Source organism: Hesperophylax consimilis, chromosome 18, assembly GCF_061612785.1.
Source record: "Hesperophylax consimilis isolate HC1 chromosome 18, BYU_Hcon_1.0, whole genome shotgun sequence".
Taxonomy (NCBI): domain Eukaryota; kingdom Metazoa; phylum Arthropoda; class Insecta; order Trichoptera; family Limnephilidae; genus Hesperophylax; species Hesperophylax consimilis.
Genome location: NC_142853.1, coordinates 11,799,400 through 11,819,696, shown reverse-complemented (window position 1 = coordinate 11,819,696; position 20,297 = coordinate 11,799,400). Strand labels below are relative to the sequence as shown.

General features: G+C 34.2%; 1 protein-coding gene across 9 annotated transcripts in view; it reads right to left on the bottom strand.

Annotated features, from left to right (window-relative positions):
* The window catches only part of beta-Spec (spectrin beta chain), a 152,830-nt gene that overhangs the window by 33,595 nt on the left and 98,938 nt on the right, over positions 1-20,297 (bottom strand). For all 9 annotated transcript variants that reach the window (XM_089642582.1, XM_089642583.1, XM_089642577.1 and 6 more), the window contains exons 2-5: positions 16,706-16,862; positions 4,415-4,566; positions 2,771-2,944; positions 57-345 (exon numbers count right to left, since the gene is read on the bottom strand). In XM_089642582.1, coding sequence (XP_089498708.1) covers positions 57-345; positions 2,771-2,944; positions 4,415-4,566; positions 16,706-16,841 — 751 coding nt within the window. In that variant the 5' untranslated portion in view covers positions 16,842-16,862. The remainder of the gene's footprint in view (positions 1-56; positions 346-2,770; positions 2,945-4,414; positions 4,567-16,705; positions 16,863-20,297) is intronic.

The following is a 20,297-nucleotide window of genomic DNA, read 5'->3' as shown; positions in this document are numbered from 1 at the left end:
CGAGACCCTTACCCCTCGACCACAGAGACCGAATTACTGGAAACATTATAACACACCTTCAGCATCCAGCAGCTTTGTGAGTCCCAGCCTATCCTCAGCCGTATTGAAGGCATTATTCAAGTTATAGATGGGGTTGGTCTTGGACAGCCTGTCAAACTGGATTAGGTCGGCACGGTGCTTATGGATGATGGCATTGAAGGCCAACCCGTCCCTCCAAGAGGTGGTGAAGTTGCGCACATTCACATTGTGATAGCCGGCAGTCTTCATCTGGCACCAGAGCAGCAGGGCGTCCTTGGCAGACTTGGTCTCCTTATTGTCGGACTCTTCAATAGTGATGTCTTGTATCTGGAAAAATTGGAAATGTTGAAATGGTGCATTTTTTTAGTTTTTAACCTAATCACGGCTGTCCCATATTATGTGATTCATCGACGGCTTTCCAAGGTATACTATCTAAGGTTCATTTAAACACATGGTATCAAAACGTGCCGCGTGACCAGGGGCACCTTGTGAGCAAGAGTGATGACATTAAAAAATTCAACTATTTAGAAGTTGTTGTTGCTGAAAATATACATGAAGACATTTTAATTTCAATATTTTGTACGAAGATTTCAGGATTCTTTCAGTTGGGTGGGGTGCAGCCCCACCTAGCGAGCTATCCCCGCACGTGACTATTTTTCCATTTGTTTGGCAATCATTTTAGCACAGCTAAATTATGTACCTAGCAAAACTTATAAATTTAATAATTTATTCAGATTCATAAAATTTTAAACGCTAGAGATTCCCTATGCCTAGCAGTACTCAAAAATATACAGCAATATTTAACCTTAAAGATTATTATTTGTTGGTAAGACTCCTGTAATTTTATAGTTACCTACATTTATAGTGTAAATTCATCTATAAAAGAAAAGCATTACAACAAAAAATGATTAATATTACATCAAGACTTTATTGTTGTTTATCTTATAAACTAACTAACTAACCATCACGCCGTTTCCGCAGGGGTAGGCAGAGAGGATGGACCGCCAAACAACTCGGTCTTGGCACACACTTCTTGCCTCATTCACATTCATACATCGTCTCATACATACTCTTCTATTATTCTGACTCTTGACATGGCCCGACTCAAGTATCTGATTCACTTGATCGTGCCATGTCTTCCTCGGGCGTCCCCGACTTCTGCTACCATTCGCATTTGCATCATATATCTTCCTTACACTCCTATCTTCGCTCATTAGCTCTACATGCCCGAACCATCTAAGCGTCCCTTTCTTATATAAATTCAAGTATGTAATACAAGATTTATTGTACATTTCTGTATTAATCAGTTTACACAAAAATAATATATTCTAGATTCTAGGAACATATATATATTTTATAGCTCAATTTTTGGCACGAGTATTTCACGAGTCACATTGTTCTAGTTAAAAATGATCAGTGTTTTTATAAATAGTGGATCTGTCGTAGAAACAGGTTGGTTGCGTCTAGCCGAATACTACAAGTCAAAAGCTTCTAACATCCAATAGTCATACCAGTCTAAATTTATGTTTAGACTTCTCAGTTTTACCAACATTACGATGATTTTACGATAGTTAAAATAATATTTCAAAGAACCATGACTCATGACAGAAATGAAATTGTAAGCTGAAAATAGTTGCCTTGACCTGGAATTTGCAGACACAAAACGATGTAAAAATTTAATTACACTAGAGCTCACTGTTTGCGAGATTATAGATGAACAGATTTAATGGTTCATCCGTTACGGAGTTTTAAATTTGATTAATTTGTTATTTGAACCGTGAATAATATTTGGATAATTTACATAGTGAACTTTTGTTACACATCACTTTACAACTTAATTTATCTAACCTACAACTATTACTTATCACTACCACTTATTACTAGTGACTTAAATATTCACAGGCTCTATCTTACTACTAACTATTGAGAACCTATTTCAACAACTTGTAACTTAATTTATATAACCTACAACTTTTACTTATCACTACCATTTATTACTATGTAGTGACTTAAATATTTTTTTTTTTTTTTTTTTTTTTTATTATTTTTTTAGTTAGTTACATTTTTTATATTATAATTTTACTGGTCTTCCATTAAAAGCCTTAGCTTGTGGATGGAAGAATTCACAGGCTCTATCTTACTACTAACTATTGAGAACCTATTTCAACAACTTGTAACTTAATTTATATAACCTACAACTTTTACTTATCACTACCATTTATTACTAGTGACTTACATATTCACAGGCTCTATCTTACTACTAACTATTGAGAACTTATTTCAACAACTTGTAACTTATGACTAGTAGCCACCAATCCATCCATCAACAACACAAAATTATTCTATTGTTGATTAATGAAATGTTATCATGGGATAATTATTATAAGTAGGTAATTCCAAATCAGTATTTTCGGTTGCTAGAGGGTTAATATCAGCCATTTAATATTTTAAAATACCTCGAAACAAAAACCTGACTCCAAAATTTTTTAACCTGTGTTAATGTGTATTGTAATCTATGGGAAATATTTAATATGCAGGGGAATCCCCTTGTTAATTATTGTCTGCATCTGCGTTTTCTCCTAAATAAAAATAAATAATAAATAAAAAAAAAAAACCTTTAGTTCCAGATAAAACAAGGGTATTTAAAGAAAATCTAAATAAAAGATTTTGGATTATCTAGCGTGATTTTGAGATATACACAATAACATACATAATTATGTACTTTGAATAGCGAATTTGATGGATTTGTTACCTGGAACCTCAAGATGATGGTCCAGATGAGACCGAGATTAAGCCGGGGGTTTCCGTCCACAATGTCGTGGGAGCCCATGTTCTCCAGGTGGACTCTCTGTTCCTTCAGGAACTGAAGGGCTTTGTCTACGTTCTCCAGGCAATGGATACGCATCTTTCCTTTCGTTGGGCGGGGCTGCAAATAAAAGAAATTGATTCATTTGGTGTTAAAATAAAAATAAAATTATTAATAGACTTATTTATTAGTATTGGAACTTATTGGACTTATTTATTTGGTATTGGAAGAAAATATTGAGGTAAGTTGGTGGGTAGAATGTTCCTTTAACCTGTGGAACGCCAATGGGAAAACATTCAAGGATTCTAATATGATTCTTATTAGAATAATTTGCGATGCGATTTTGACCGTAATGCTTCGAAAAATGTATGAAAACAAAATCAGCATCGTTTGGGGTAATAAAACGTTAGGTTCCACTATTTTTTTTCTGTATTATGATCCGGCCTTCAAAAGGTTAAGAATAGTTGGAGGGCAAGTTAAAGAGGAAAATGAAGAGAAAGTTAGTGGGTAATTTTGGGGGTAAATTGGAAGTTAATTTAGAGATTAATTTGGAAGTTAAGTTGATTAAGTTAGAGGGTAAGTGGAGGGTAAGTGAAGTGTAAGTTGGAGGGTTAGTTGTAGAGTAAGTTGTAGGGTAAGTTGTAGGGTAAGTTGGAGGGAAAGTTGGTGGGTATGTTGGTGGATATGATGGAGGGTGAGTTGGAGGTGAGTTGGAGGTAAGTTGGAGGGTAAGTTGGAGGGTAAGTTGGAGGTTAAGTTAGAGCGTAAGTTGAAGGTTTAGTTATAGGATATCTTGATGGCCATCATGTTGGATTTGGACAGTACGTTGAAGGGTAAGTTGGAGGGAAAGGTGGAGGGAAAGGTGGAACGTAATGTGGAGGGAAAGGTGGAGGGAAAGTTAGTAGTTATTGGGTAATATTGGAGGGTAACTTGGAGATTATGATGAAAGTTAAGTTGGAGGGTAAGTATATTGAAGGAGAAGTTGAAGCTTTTGTTGTAGTATATCTTGATAGCCATTATTTTTTTGAATTTGGAAGGTAAGTTGAAAGGAAAGTTCGAGGGAAAATTGGAGGGATAGTTGGTGGGTACTGTTGGGAAGAATCATTTGGAAGTTAAGTTGGACGGATTAGTTAAAGGCAAAATTGGAGGTTTAGTTGTAGGATATCTTGACGGCTATCATGTTCTTATGTTGAATTTCGAGGGTAAGTTGGAAGGAGAGTTGGAGGATAAGTCCGAAGAAGTTGGAGGGTAAGTTGAAGAGTAAGTTGGAGGGTTAGTAGGAGGGTTGGTAGGTGGGTAAGAAAGTTAAAAGTAAGTCGAAGGGTAAATTGGTAGGTATGAAATCCCATGCGAAAGAGTAGTGCAACATGTGAAAGGGTTCAATTTAAATTATAAATAAAATTAGGACAGAATGCAATGATCTGAATGAGGCTAATTAGATCCCGTAACTAAACGGCTGAAGTCATTTCGAGCAAATTATTGTTTCTGAATGGTGAATTAAACTTCCAGTATGGTGATATTATAGAACATTTGGTGATATTCCAAGAGAGTGTTATGTTTATGTTATCAATAATGAGAAGGTGGACATACCAGGCGCTCTCCCGACAGCACCTCCAGCAGCTTGATGAGGTTCTTGCCGTCGCGCATGTCCACGTACAGGTCGCCGATACGGCAGCCCACACGCACCAGGTGGGAGTTCACCCATTTCTGGAATGTCTTCTTCTGGACACCCTCTCGTTCGTCTGGAAACGAAAAAAAATCATATAATTAATCAGAAAATACAAAATAATTTGAAATGCGTTGAATTTTAGTAATTTTTCTGAAATTAATCTGCGCAGAAGTGACCTAACCCACAAACTCTCGAAATGATTTATAAATTTAAATATAAAAATACATTAAAATAAAACAAGAAGCTTTGTTTACATCACTAGGTATTTAGTAAAAAATTATCAACATGTTTCAAAACCAATGGTTTCTTCATCAGGATACAAAGCATTTTAAAAATTAAAAATTAATATACTATAAATTAGAGACACAGTGTCTATTAAAGATTATTTTACCAAATATATATATTTTTTTAATAGCCCTATCTATCTCCCAAATTTATTTTCACATTAATACCGATATTCATAATTTTGTACTTATGTGGACAGCTTGGTTGATCCTTGATCTGTTGTTTTAATTTTAAAAAGTTACATTTTTAATACTATAATTACATGTATTATAGCAATTTTATTTATTTTGTATTATCATTTTTTTATAATGATAACTAATTAATCATATACTTTGCATCCTGATGAAGAAACCATTGGTTTTTAAAACACGTTGATAATGTTTATTAAATAGTGGTGTAAACAAAGTTTATTATTTTATTTAATTAAAATGACGCAGTGATTTCCCCTTTATTGGAGAAATAAAATTATTTGTTTAATTAGCAGTGATTTTTTTTTCCATTGAACTAGCCATTTTTATTTGATGAAACATATCAGGCCCTTCCCGTTGCTAACTTAACTTAAAGATTTTTGTGAGTAACGAGCCACTTCTGGCTGCGCTGACCACCTGAAATCATCTGAAAACCCTCTTTATAAGACATAGACATTCAAAATGTCTCCAGGCAATCAGAAAATATAAAAAAATTACGACCCAAATTATCTACTTTTATGTGAAAGAACACAGATTAGCGCAAACATAATAAAAAGCTTTACAAAAATTTAAAAAATATTTTTTTTTTTAAATCTTTGAAAATCAGGTCTAAGGGTAAGTATACATTTGCGAACCGAAACGCGAACCGCACCACGAATTACGGGAAAGGAACGAATCAACTGCAAGCGGCGCACAGTGGGCTGAAAATCGCCTTTCATAGACATAGAGACTTGAATTTTCAAGGGTATTTTTTTTGGCTAGAAATATATTCTGCTGATCATTACTATGCTAAGAAAAAAAAACTTTTTTATGTTGATGATTCATTTTAATGCTTAAATGCTTTACATATGAGTATGCTTTGTCTAGTTTACAATATTTTATTTACACTGCAAGCCTACTCATACGTAAAGCATTTAATCATTAAAATGAATCATCAACATTAAAAAGTGTTTTTTTCAACTTTGAGGATTTAAAAAAAAAATCGCAAGTTGCGCCACAATACGAAGTGTGTCAAAAAAATACAAATAAATAGTAGTATATCTGTGTGTAAGGATATAATGGCCAACCTTATGATTCCAGAGATAACCTCATTTTTAATGTCAGTGCCATACAAAATTTTCTTAAAAAAATGATAACTCCTTCATTTGTACGAAATTTTATAGCATAGTAATGATCAGCAGAATCCATTTTTAGCCAAAAAAATACCCTTGAAAATTCAAGTCTCTATGTCTATGAAAGGCGATTTTCAGCCCACTGTGCGGCGTTTCGCGCCATTTGCGGTCGCTTCGTTTCTTTCCCATAAGTTGAGGTTCAGTTCGGCAGTTCGGCTCGCGTATGTATACGTAGCATAAGATTAGAAGGTATGAGATGTTGTTGAGCAAGGGCGTGACAACTCGTTCTTTATCGATTTTCGAAAGCACTGCTTTGCGAATTATCTGTGTTGAAAAATAGGAAAATGTTACTCATTTCTAAGAGGTCTAATTAATCTTCAGTCAGATTTTTCATACTAGCTTGTAAAAGTTGAAAAAATTAATAATTTTGCTTACAACTTACAAAAAATGACCGAAAATTATTTCGTTCAGGATAATCGCTAAAAACGTATACATCAATGCTAAAAACGAATAAAAAACGTCACTGTAGGGTGGTCAGTTGTTTTCGCTCCCCAATAACAACAACGTAAGTATAATGTACGTATATTATGTATAAACATCGTGCCTATATAATTTATGGAAAATGTGAAAATCCAACATGATTAGGGAGGCACTTTACACGCGTGCAGTCAGGCGGCTCGGAACGGTAAAGTACCTACCCGGTTGATTTTTCCTACCAATAATAATTCTACCGACACGCATTCCTCCTACTCCTAGTGACTGGCGACACCTTCCAAATGCCTGGTCATGTACTATCACCTGTGGAATTACCGACACTTTGATTACACTATACATTTTACATACTACTTATATCATTCATTAAAAGAGAGTGAAATCAATTAACATAATATATGAAGTAAGTATCATATCGACCGTGTTTTGGTAAAAACCCTTCGAACCACATTTTTGGGAATGTTTCCTTTCAATGGCTTCATATACAAAGAATAGTCTTCAAATTACAACATGGTAAAGTAATTTTTGCTGTTTTTAATACCAAAAACTAAATTTAAGTGTACATTATTTAGACGTTATTTCGATAAAACCGTAGATGAAATGCTCAATCCTCAAATATCTCATAATTTTAAGTGGAATTGCAATAATTTGCAAAAATTTTGAAAAACAAAAACCACTTTCACAATAACTTCAAGATTTTTAATGAATTTTACGAATTTGTAAATATTCGTTTTTATCGTCTCCTGTAAAATTTTCATTTTGTGGCTTGAAGGGTTTTACCAAACCACAGTCGATATAAATATGCAAATAAAATGCTTTTTTAAAAAAAGTTATTAGAACGAGGCGGGAGACCCTGCTAAGTGAATGCAAATCGAGAACAAACGGCAGAGTGTTTTCTCCATAATAAGGTTTCCATGGTTACCTTCATCAACTAATGCGGAGAAAGTCCACAGCTAACCTACATTAAAAAGATCCTAAGTATTGCTTAATTAAAAGGAATAATAAATTTTAAAAAGCATCAAAGTATTTCTATAGGTTATAGTACCCAGTACCCACCTAGCGAAAGGCGGGAAATTCGACGTTGCGTGTGAAAAGAATAACGACGCGACGTGATGTGAAAAAAGTAAAAATATTATCAACGATCGCATTAATATTCCAAAAGCGAGCGAAATAAATAAAAAAAATAATTTTGAATTCAAAAAGCGAAATTACTCTTTGGATAGCGGTTGAGGGTGATAACAAGAAGTAACGGAAGTTGTCTTTTGTAGTTTCGGTGAAAAAATCCCACAAAGATCGTTGTTGGATTTATCATTGAAAGGTCGAAAATACTGCATGAATTATTATAACATATAGGTATAATATAGATTAATTAAAAGAAACAAAAAATATTACCATTACCAATCTTAGGATTCTGAACAAAAAGTTACGTACCTAATATATATTGGGTGAATGAAATGACAAAAAATATAATAAGAGTTCTAATGGGGAAACGCGCGCATTCTAAAACAAAGTAAATTTTAAGGGTCACTATCTAAAAGACAGTCAAAAAATATCTTTGCTGAACCATTAAAACGGCCACCATCTTGAAACGGAACGTACAAATTAATTTACAGACAAAAGAAATGCAAATCTAGTTAAAACAGGACTTCGATACGCTTAGTCAATAATGAGTCCCTTATTCTCGAAGAAAACTGTCAACAGTCATTATGGACGGGTCAAAGGGCAGTCAAGTGGTCGGGGAAAACAAATTTCATATTTTCTTAGCGTTATTTTCTTGGCATTTTCTTTTCAAAAGTGCGCCGACGTGAACAAACACGAAGGGCCTTAGAAAAGAGTTCACGCCAAGAAACCAGGTAAGAATTTAAAAAACCAGTTTTAAAATAATGAATTCCAAGTTGAGAAAAAAAAAAATATAAACGTAAAAGAAAATTCTTATAATATTCTGATTAATTATCTGACATCTTTCAAGGCTAGGTTAGATAGGAAAGAAAATTGTGTTAGTTAGCATCTTCAATTAAATCAAAATTAAGTATTCAACTGCCACAAAAGTGCCTACGCTTTAAATGTTCCTACTTGTAGAGTAACTAAATCGAACTACAGTTATTTCATTGCGAGTTTTGGATATTTTGAGTTTTTCTTTCCTCACTTCTTTCACCATCGTAATAGTATACGCATACTTACTAACTAAGTTAGTTTGTTAGTTAGTAAGTATGCGTATACTATTACGATGGTGAAAGAAGTGAGGAAAGAAAAACTCAAAATATCCAAAACTCGCAATGAAATGACTGTAGTTCGATTTAGTTAATACTCTACAAGTAGGAACATTTAGAGCAAATACACTTTTGTAGCAGAGTATATAACAAAACTCAACAATTTAATCCATTTTGATGTTTTGAGAATTCTTCCTAACTTCAGAGTCAGATAACAATAAAAATTAAATTGCACAGCAATAACAAATGCCCAGATGTTAACATATCAATTAATAAAACATTAAAATGATAAATACCGCTATTTAGCAAGAAATTATTAAGGTGCAAAACATAAGTACCAACGTAATCCTCTGGTAAGTTTTTATTGACTAGAGTGTGATTGATATGTAAAATATAAAAAAAAACAACAGATAATACGCCGGTTCTTTTTTGGTCCACGAAGTTCAATCTTGAATACATACTCGTATACCTCTTATAGATCCAATAATAGAGGTTATAAAAGTTCTAGTTTATGCAATACACAGTAGGTCACCATGGCGCCAAGAAAATTAGTATAATACGTGCATATTCATTAGTATTATATGGTACAGAATATAGTCACAGGCATTGTGTCCCTAGTGAGCGTTCAAATATGGTTTGAAAGGGAGATATATAAATACGAATGTTAGAGATAATAATTCAGCTAAAATGGTGAAAATATCAAAACGTGACTCGTTTGAAATAGAGCAAAAATCTCTAGACAAATGCTTTAGTTGCATTTAAAGATACACTGTAATTTTTTCATGCCTATAACTATTATATTTAATAATAGAACAAAATGTGTTTTTAATATTTTTCGGAGCATACTTTGCAATTTTTTTGTATCGAGGGAATTTCATATAATTAACGTTCCGGCATAGCAAATGTACAGATCTTGAAAAATTGCATTTTTTGGAACTTAGAAACAAAAAAAAATAGTTAGCGAGAAACTTGAGAATCGGTAGAAATTGGATATGCGAGGGCTCAACACACTGTAAAGGTATAATTAACAAGTGACCCCACCACTAAAGGTCTAATTAAAAGCCCCAAAGTTTGTCCAACTCCAAAGAACATCTTAAGTTTGTGAGATAAACGCCCATGTCAGGTTTTCCCCTTCATTGGGTGTGAAATATATACTTAAAATAGATGACGAGATACAATATAAATATTTACAGATTGGTGCACTATTTTACTAATATAAAGGCGCGCAGTAATCAATTCAAATAATCAATACTGTCTATATATGCAGATAAAAAATAATCGGTACTGTCTATACGTACAGATAAAAATAATCGGTACTGCCTATATGTATAGATAAAAAATAATTATCAAGTGAATAAAAAATATTATGTGCAATAAGTCACTACATTTTACGACATTTTTTCGTTCATTTGAATAAACAGCCGAAAAAAACTCTATTTAGTTATAATTGCCAATATTATTCACAAAAACAAATTAAAATAAAATGTTGCCATTTTTAATGAATTTATTGTAGACATCGGCGACACACTTTTTTCTCCCAAATGATATCTATCGAATTGACATCATTTTTGGGATAGGTTAGTGTGGTATTTAGGTTAGCCTAAAAAGGTACTTGTGATAATTTTAATGTTTTCGCAAGAAAAATCATCTATATTTACAACGAAGCGGACTTCGAAATATCACTTTTTTACATATATTTTTTTTTCTTTTATTTGTTTGAATTAGGAATTTAGAATAAGTGAAGACAAATTCGAAATTATAGATATGAAATAACCATTGACATAATAACGCGTTATTATCATATTAATCGAACAAAAAATATAGCGCATTCCAGTTTCTAGATGAAAGGCGAAATAAGGAAATGCATAAGAAAAGAATAGCCAATAACGATGCGTGAATAGATGAAACGTCTACATATAACAGCCTGCCTAGCATGCAACGGAACGCATTAGAAAGGGATAGCAATTCAAAGAATATGTAAGTGATGTTTGAGCACATACGAATGGAAAGAAATTGCATCAGATTTGGTTTTGCTCGAGAATGATTTGAGCACCTCTCAAAAGCACAGAAAGGCATTTAAAAAAAAAAAAAAAAAGAGCCTAGAGCGAAGTGTTCGTGGCAGCTGTTGACAGCTTGTATGACCAACGAATTTATGTGCCATACTAAACGCACTAAATTCCAAGCATGTCCACTGGACCTAGTTCAGTGAAACCACGCGCGTTGTATCAGTAACATATCTTCTATTTAATTCACCTAAGGAAATAACCACATTATTATTTTACCAATTTCGTTATGTCTGAATGATGTTTGCGAACCCTCGTTTATAATAAACCCGCGGAAAATAATAAATTAATAGCGTAGTCAAAATATTAAGTACCCTGTTATAAGTACGACACCAGAAATGATTGCATTAGCATGAATAAATTTACCTACCCACATTATCAAAGAACTAATCTCAAATTTACGCAAAATAGCGTGCATTTACTTCAACGCGTTCAGTCATAGCTATTTTCGGCATCGCTTATTACACACATCAAAATAATTACATTAACGTCACAATTTAATTCAGTCAAAACTAGGTCTTATTACCTCTCAGCTCAAGGACTACTTTGTCGTAATACACGTCCAGCCCCGCACACTCCGTCTTGATGCCCATCCTTATCAAGTCGTATCCTTCGGAAGCCGACATTTTTAGTATTGAATCACAAATGTAACCACAAAATTAAAACTTTAAAATCACAAATCTACAATATTCTCATCTTAACGATGGTTAATTGCATCACCAGATTAAAACTTTCACTCGTAAACCTATTAAATACTTTTCACTGGAAATATAAAAATTTAAAAAACAACGATAAAAACTTTAATACAACTCCTATAAAATCAACTAAGTAATGACTAATGACTTATTCCAATCGAAATGGCACGGGTGCATGATGGGTAAATAAAAATATATACGTAATGATATAATCAAATGTTAAAATGAACACAAATCAGTTTATTATATTAAAAACGCTTGACACGCCCTTGACGATGCGATTATTTGCAGTGTGTTAACAAGACTGACGTATGAATCTACTGCAATGGTTTGTCACTTATTTGAACTTGTCACCAAAAGGATATACAAAACCACAGGAATTAAAAAAATAACCCTGTTTAACGAAATTAGTAATAAACCAACATTTTTTTTTACACTTTTGTATGAGAATATTATTTTATTGCTAATAACAATTCACATAATTTAAGACCTAAGGTTAAAAAAATGATAACTTCTCATAAAATTCACATTATTTTAACACTATTAGAACAAGATCACAACTAATTTATCAGTAAGTACGAAAGCAAATTATTAAATCCGTAGAAATATTTATTGAATTTGTTAGGTTAGGTGCTTACATTTTTATTTTAAAAATCAAAACTGAGCGCGACGGTTAGAGAGAGAGCGAACGAGATATCAAAGCCGATGTCTCCGCGGAGAATGATACTAATCATTACGACAGTTGAAGCGATAGTGCTATAATCCGACGAACGGGGGAAAAGGAGTGCAGATACTCAAGTAAAACAAGTCACGAATTAAAAAGTGACAGAATATTCAACAGTTTCGGATTATACTCAAAATAAATTAAAACACTTTTTAATAAAGGGCACAAAACTTCAAATGCAAAGGGGACAGAACACTTTCTAGGTTTCTTGTTATTCTCACTGGTGGACGATCTCACTTTTTGATGAAGGGCGTTATTTTAACAGTTTAACTGGTAAATTTAGGCCACAGGAAGTAATAAGTGGATGCGGTAGAGATAGTGGTCGCAAATTATTGTTGATAATGATAACGAACAACAGAATGGTGAAAACACTGAAAACCCAATAAAAATATATATAATAATAAGTTAAGTTTAGACTTATGGAGTATTCTTCGTATAATGAATAATAATGAATAATATAGACGCTGCATAAATTAAAACATTATTTCAGTTTATAGCTTTATAAGGAAATTATTATTAATTTTCTGAATACACAATTATAATATTATAAATAAATGGATAATTAAGTAAACTTTTGTTAATATTTTCGAGAACCGAACCTCACAGATTAACGCACGCACACGAGTAGCATTATCGCGAGTTTAAAAATAAAATATGAGATTAAATCGCGTTATCAAGTCAGTGGTATTCAAGCGCGAGCGAACAAATAATAAAATAACTCATATATATACATATAACTATAGACAAATGATTGGTATTCTCAATGTGGTACCCAACTATTAGTCAAAGGTGCAAATCAAACGATCAAAATTATTCGAGCAAACTAGCAAAATCACTTTAATTACGAGGCTAAGTTGGGCAAATTAATAGTCTTTAAAATTCGGAAATTATTTTCATACATTTAGTGAATTAGATCAGAGGTTCCCAAAGTGGTCTATACGGACCCCCAGGGGTCGATATCGGCTTGCTGGGGGTCTATGTCAGCGAGAAAAAATTTGGGGGTCCACGAGATTCAAGAATCCCCATTTACCCCAACTCAATATTTAGGAGTTCCGTAAATGACACAATACACCTAACACAAATAACACAGTTTACGAAATTACTTATTTGATATTTGTATGTTTATAAATTGTAAAGTTGTTTATTGAAGTTTATAAGTCTACGTTCCTTTTCTCGTCAGAATTCATATATATTGAACCAAAAAATTGCACATTGGAAGCCGCGAATTTTCCTAGTTCCGCTACTTGTTTTCGAAAAACGTCCATAGTAATAATGACGTTCAACATTTAGATTTTCTTCACACAGACTTCAAAACTAAGGACGGGTTGTTTCGGAGAATTTGAACAATTCATCAAATTTCAACGTTCATTTTCGGGTTCTGTGAAAGTCCTATTCAAGTTCTGTTATTATATCAGTGTAGGCTAGTTGCTTGACAAAACTGAAATAAAAACAGAACTTGAAAAAATCTTTCACAGAACTTGAAAATGAACGTTGAAATTTTATGAATTGTTCAGATTCTCCGAAACAACCCGTCCTAAGTTTGAGGACATTTTGACAGTGGAAATGGAATGTTGAAGAATCGGATATCGTATGACAAGAATAACTGATCGGAATAAGCGCTAACAAAGAACTTAAGGGACAGTTCTGTAGGGCCAGATACATAGAGAAATTCCCGTTGCTTATCCTGCACCATTTTTTGTTTGGTGTAATACCTCAAAAGGGCGCCCCTGTTTGCACAATGCAAAAACAGAGGAACTATACCGCCACCCGGTTGTAGGGCAGGCAAGGGAAGGGAATCTTTTTACGAAAAAATGAATGATTATCATATGGGACGTTAATAGATTTAGGAAAATTCAATATTCGGCGGGCAGGGGATGTACGGAAAAAAATATTTGGCAAGTTGTCTACGAGGCAAAAAAGTTTGGGAACCTCTGAATTAGATGATACATAATGCTACATATTATACATACGCGAGCCGAACTGCTGAACTGAACTTCAACTTATGGGAAAGGAACAAAGCAACCGTAAATTGTTGCTTCATACCTTTCCCGTAATTCGTGGCTTGGTTCGCGTTTAGATTCGTAAATGTATATGTACCATAATATTGTATCTTCTGATTCACGTCAATATTTAATCTTCAAAGTTTGATTATTCAACTTCAAGCCCCGCGCGAAGTTTCGGATGAAGAGGAACGTTGGAAAAAGTTTATTCAGGACTGGTTACAAAACAAAGCTAAAGCCATTTCAGCAAATGTTTCGAATCGTATACTTTATAATACTGTGACTTTCATCGATAACCAAATGATTAGATGCTAATTTAAGCGAATTCTGAATTCGCGTTTAGCATAGATTTTTTTATTAGGAGAGTTTACTCCCTATCGCGCAGAGCAGGTACCTTCTAGTCGATGATGCCATATCCCAAAAATAAAAAATAAAACTTGTTTCAGGGGTAAAAAAAAATGTTTTGAAGGATAAAAAAAACCAAGTTTTTCGATAACCTGAAAAGTTAAATTAGAAAAAACGGTACCTAATGAAATAATCTATAATGCGTCATTGAAAGCAATCATTTTATAGTATTGTCTTAAGAATAATAGGAAAAATTGATGTTTAAAAAAAAAAACAAAGTACAAATAGTATCATATACATATATACATATACATATATATGTATATTATTTCTTATTGTTATCAAGTTTAATTTGTACACCTAAATTTTAAATTAAAAAATAAATGCATATATATGACCCAAAAACCATGAAAACATGGTAAAAAAACATGCATCTGGCAACACTCCTTCTAATGGTAAGTATATATTTGCGAACCGAAACGTGAGCCGAGCCACGAATTACTGGAACGAAGCAACTGCAAGCCGTGTTACGCGACATTTGCGGCTGCTTCGTTCCTTTCCCATAAGTTCAAGTTCAGCTCGGCAGTTCGGCTCGCGTATGTATGCGTAGCATAAGGGTTCTCCACGAGGTCCTTTCTCAACTTAAAGGTAGGTAATGCCCGGCAGTACCTACAAAATTATTGGACATTTTAGTGGCGTGATTTTTAAATTTTGAGTGCACGAACTGCCGTATAACCAAAAAAAAACATTATTCATGCTTCGTTCCTATAAAATTATGCAATTTTCATGGAGTCAATTGATAATCAAATTTTAAATAAATAAAAATCGATAAGAAAATCAAAAAGTAGTGTTGCGAACATCTGGCTAAGGAAAAATTACAAAGTCTACTCTAGTTAAAACTGAAATCCGATAAGATTCACACGAAAACTCATTATCAATATTATCTTATATCGCCTGCAATCAGTTTAGAGACATTTTTTGCGTCATGGTAGCAAAAATATATAATAAAGTAAGGAGAGTGCTGTTACTGCACACGCAATCAAAAAACATGTCAACATTCGTTTATAAAGGATGCGAACGTCACAAGAGAACAGATACAAAAGTTACTCGCAAAAAGAGTAATATCAGCATCAGTCATCACTGTCATCAGTGTGATCACTAATGACAATGACCAAATTCCAATATTGCACGGACCTTTTTTTATCTAGATACTGTTAAATATTTGACTGATGCCCATATCCTATTAAAATATTAGTAATTCAGAATACATCTGAACAAATGTACACGCAGGTGGCCTTGTCCTAGTAAATATGAGATGCGAGAGTATTATTATTGTTCTGACTTCCTCATAACAGTCATAAGTCATAACATATTCGTGCTTTACTGATAGTTGGTAACGAAATTTGTGAATTCAATCGTTACGGGCCTCTAGCCTCTAGTCCCATTTTAACAGGAAAACGAATAATTTGACCAGATTTTTTAATAAATTATATCAGTCAGTTTTCTCCGTGTGGAGTAGTGCAGAATACCAATAGCAATACCAAAATCTAGCCCTAAGGGTCAATGGAAGTAGGCACACTGAATGAGAAAATTGACAATGCTTTATTTTTTAATAAAAGAAAAATCGGTCGCATGGTTACAATCCATAACTATTGAACATTGGATAACGTCTAAATACAGCTGGGAGTTTCGGTTATATAAAGCGCTAAGGAAGATTCATAAATCATGACGTTTGCCCTATTCAGAAAAAAATTCTTTCGGCCATCGCGACGAACTTATGTCATTGTCCAACGGGAATAGCTTCTAGCCTTTCGTCGATGGCTCCTATAGACCTTAAATACGGTCCACTGACCGATGATCTTCCGATGTCCCAACACCCATTCGACCTTATACTCAATCCATGACCAATATCAATGTGCTGACCAAAAGCTCTATGCGGTTTTAGCAATTTACACAATTCATAAGTTCGTTGTTTCTTAGTCGATTTCATTCAGTCTCCTATCTCATATTCAGACACCACTTTCTTTTAGTCCTCTGGGTAATTTGAATAGATGAAATGCCAAAACTGTAAATATAAGGTATAAAATAGTAAGCTTACCGGCTAAAGCCTTGATGCGGGACCTTTCGAAGAGCCTTGACGAGGAGTTGCCGCCATCGTACTCGTAGTCATCTATCAACTCCTGTCCGGGCGCTTGGGACGGGTCCCAGCGCACCATGGAGATGTCCGTCGTCATGCCGTGACCGCGGCACGCTCACTGAAAAAATACAAACAACACAAGCCTATTAGTCAAACTCATTAATGCAGAGATTTGGTTGGGCCGCCTTTCGCAATCTCAAAATAAGAAGATATGTCAACACCTCCGATCCGAACACGTGCCTTGCTTAAAGAATAGGCAAAACTGGAGACATTTAAAGGAAGCATAGAGCTGGATTCCAAAAGGTTTATGAAGAAGAATAATCAATGCAGCGATCTCGAGAGAACAGAAAATGCTGCACAGATGCATTGAACGTAAGAAGCAGACAAGACAATAGACAAAAGAGTAAGGTAAAGGATTAACTTAGCGGGGAACAGAGACCATATCAAGGTATCACCAAAAGAAAGAAAAATCCATATAAGTTAATAGATGTAGTAGATATAATTTTGCAGCAGTAAAACAAAACTAGCACAAGACGAAAACAACTCGATACCCTAAAAGTAAACAACAAAAATACTGAGCCATGAGAATTTAAAAAATGAAAACAAAATAAAGATAAAGTTAAAAATGAGAGTTTTATTAGAAAAAAACTGTTGACTAACGCATGTAAAACTTACTCCGTAATCGCATCAACAGTAGATAACATAGTTTATCTGATTATATAAACTATTGGAAGTCATAATAAATCATTTGATACGTGGATTTCTTGTCCAGAACTTTAAATCTAAATGTCGCAAAGGTATTTCCTACTAACAACAATTATAGATATATATATTCGGTTACAAAACTGCAGTTCCCAGATGTATGCGTTTCAACTGCATCCGAGGAAGTAAATAGACCGAAAAGCATTGCAGATAAGGCCTATAGCAACTTCGCATGCAATCGATACTCGGTCTTGGCAACAGTCTGCCAGCTAAATTGCTTGCCTGCGCGATGTGATCCAATGTTTGTTTTCACTGCCATCACGAAATGGGTTCACGTTACTAAATTAAATAAGCTCTCTCCATTCCACAACATGACTAATGCACGCATGTATAAATAGACTCAAAGATTCTAAGCTTTGTAGGAAATTTGACTGTCCCAAAAGGGAAACCTTTCTAGTTGGACAGTCAGAAGCTTCCTTCCATATAATGTAATGTATCTTTTCAAAATAAATATAATTGTCTCGATACAATGACTCTTACGCCTGCTGCGAGAGATTTTCCGAAGCGAAGTAGCCTCATGGGAACTCAAAACATGACCTTTCATACAAAAGCCAAAATATCGAGTGCCGACGAGGCGACGCTAGTTGATGCAAGCAAGTACACTATCTTGGCTCGAAAGCAGGGATTGGACATAACCACCGTTTAATACATAAACATGCAAAAAAAACTAACCACAGAGAAAGAGAAAATAACTTTCATAAAAGAAACATAGATGTCGTAAATAACGCGAACTGTCAAACGCATGTAAGCACTTCGTAGACAACCACGCGTTCTACATCATAACCTAGCTTCAAATTTTTTTTAAAGTGAAATTTTTTGCACGATTTTCATGTGTTTCCATAAGCGTGCATGTATAAAAAGTTTTAATAATTCCATAACACTGTAACGACAGAAATCTTTTATCTTTCGAAAAGCATCATCGGATATAGAATGTTATATCGTGATAGAACCACGAGAAAAAACTCTACGGTGATATTACGCGTTTCCTGCCAGATACAATCAAAATTCTATTATTCTGAACACTGACCGACATATTAACAGTGTACAAATCGAATCGCATTAGACGGAATCATTGATGCGCTCCTCCAGCCATGGTCAGTCTGGTGAGAAAACGGACGAAAGCGAAAATAGCCGTAGTGGTCCAGTACGGATATAGAAGCGGCAGAGCGGGAAACTTCGGCATTCCTACTCACGCACTAACATAATTATATATTATATCCTATGGAACTATAATAAGAGACGAACGGTGCGTAATATCGTGGGTATGGATCATCGATTAGTTGGGCCATTCTTAAACAGTTGGTGGATATACACGTACCACTAATAGCTTTGTTGGAACCTCAACAACGCAGGTCTTATCAACAGAACCATACGAATCATCTATGGAATGCTTTGTCCATTGTCCGTACTACGATAAAAAAGTCAAAATGTGCTTGAAAAGAAAACCTCGAAAAACAAAAAACGTTAAGCTAATGGCGAATGTTTGAAAACATTCAAAACCGATAGATGTTTGAAACTTTTTTCTTCCATAGGTTGCCCAACACCTGCCCAAATAAGAATTTATTGTACTACGTTAGCTAGTTGCAGTAGCAAATGGATTATGTGGGAGGTTTATCTAACTCGGTTAAAATAGAGTAATACTAGAAAAATAATTTGTTTGTATAGATTCTCTGGATCTTTCATCTGTCACAGTCAAAATAACTAGACAAACTGATGCGTTAATCAGTTGGTAGAAGGATTTCTAGTATTTTGGTATGTGGTAGTGGGAATGAGAGGGAACTAATCAATCAAAGTAAAGAAAGATAGTGTGTCAACAATGCTAATATAAAATCAGATATAGAGAATAACCAATATTGGAATAACTAACTTTAGCTTGCGGAAACGAATATTCATACAAAATGGCGTAACCACGTTTCAAAATAAACAAATTTTTAACATTTTGTTGTTTTTGTTTTAGGAACTACTTCAATACTTTAGTAGGGGAAGATTTCATGTTACTTTTCCAAGTAGAATCACTGAAGAGCCAAGCTCGTTGTAATAAATGTAAATTATTAGATCGGGAGAATAAATTGCTCACGTGCAAAAGACGTCACATTTTTGCCATTCGGCTATTCATAAAGGAGACACCAAAGAATTAGACCGACAATCGACACAGACTCACGTTCCAAGCTTTTCCAGTTCTGCGTTTTGTTCACGCAATTCATAGTCCATTACATCAGGCTAAGCCGGTATATCAGTTCCTTTTTAAGTTCAGCTTGAGAGTTAATTACGTTCAAGTTGCTCTCTGGTGGGAACCCTGACAATCTAATCCGGCTGATAACATTCTTGAGTATACTGAAAAAACAGGGCTTGACGTAGGAAAAAATCATCTTCCGGGCGTGGCTGATAAGTGTCGTGAGTATAGACTGTCATGCGATTAAAGGTCACAGATGTCGTAAGAACAACAAAGATAAGTTTATTATTTTTAACAACATTACACTCGACTAAGATGGCAGCTAAGTGAAATTCTCATAATTATTCAGCATGTGACGAATCGCGTCTTGTTATGTAGATATAAGAGAAATGTGTGCAGTTACCAGTACTTGAATTACAAGAACGTGTTAACATTGCTTAGCAGCTTGAGATGTGTAAAAACATTGACTTATTGCGCAAATTCGCAGCATCAATTGCGTTAAATCATCTATGGTTATAAAATGAATATAATTGTGAGCTCTAATATAGGTACAAACATAAATTGTAAGATTATAAAATTTTTAAATACAGCACAGAGAAAAATGATCCTGTTCAAAAA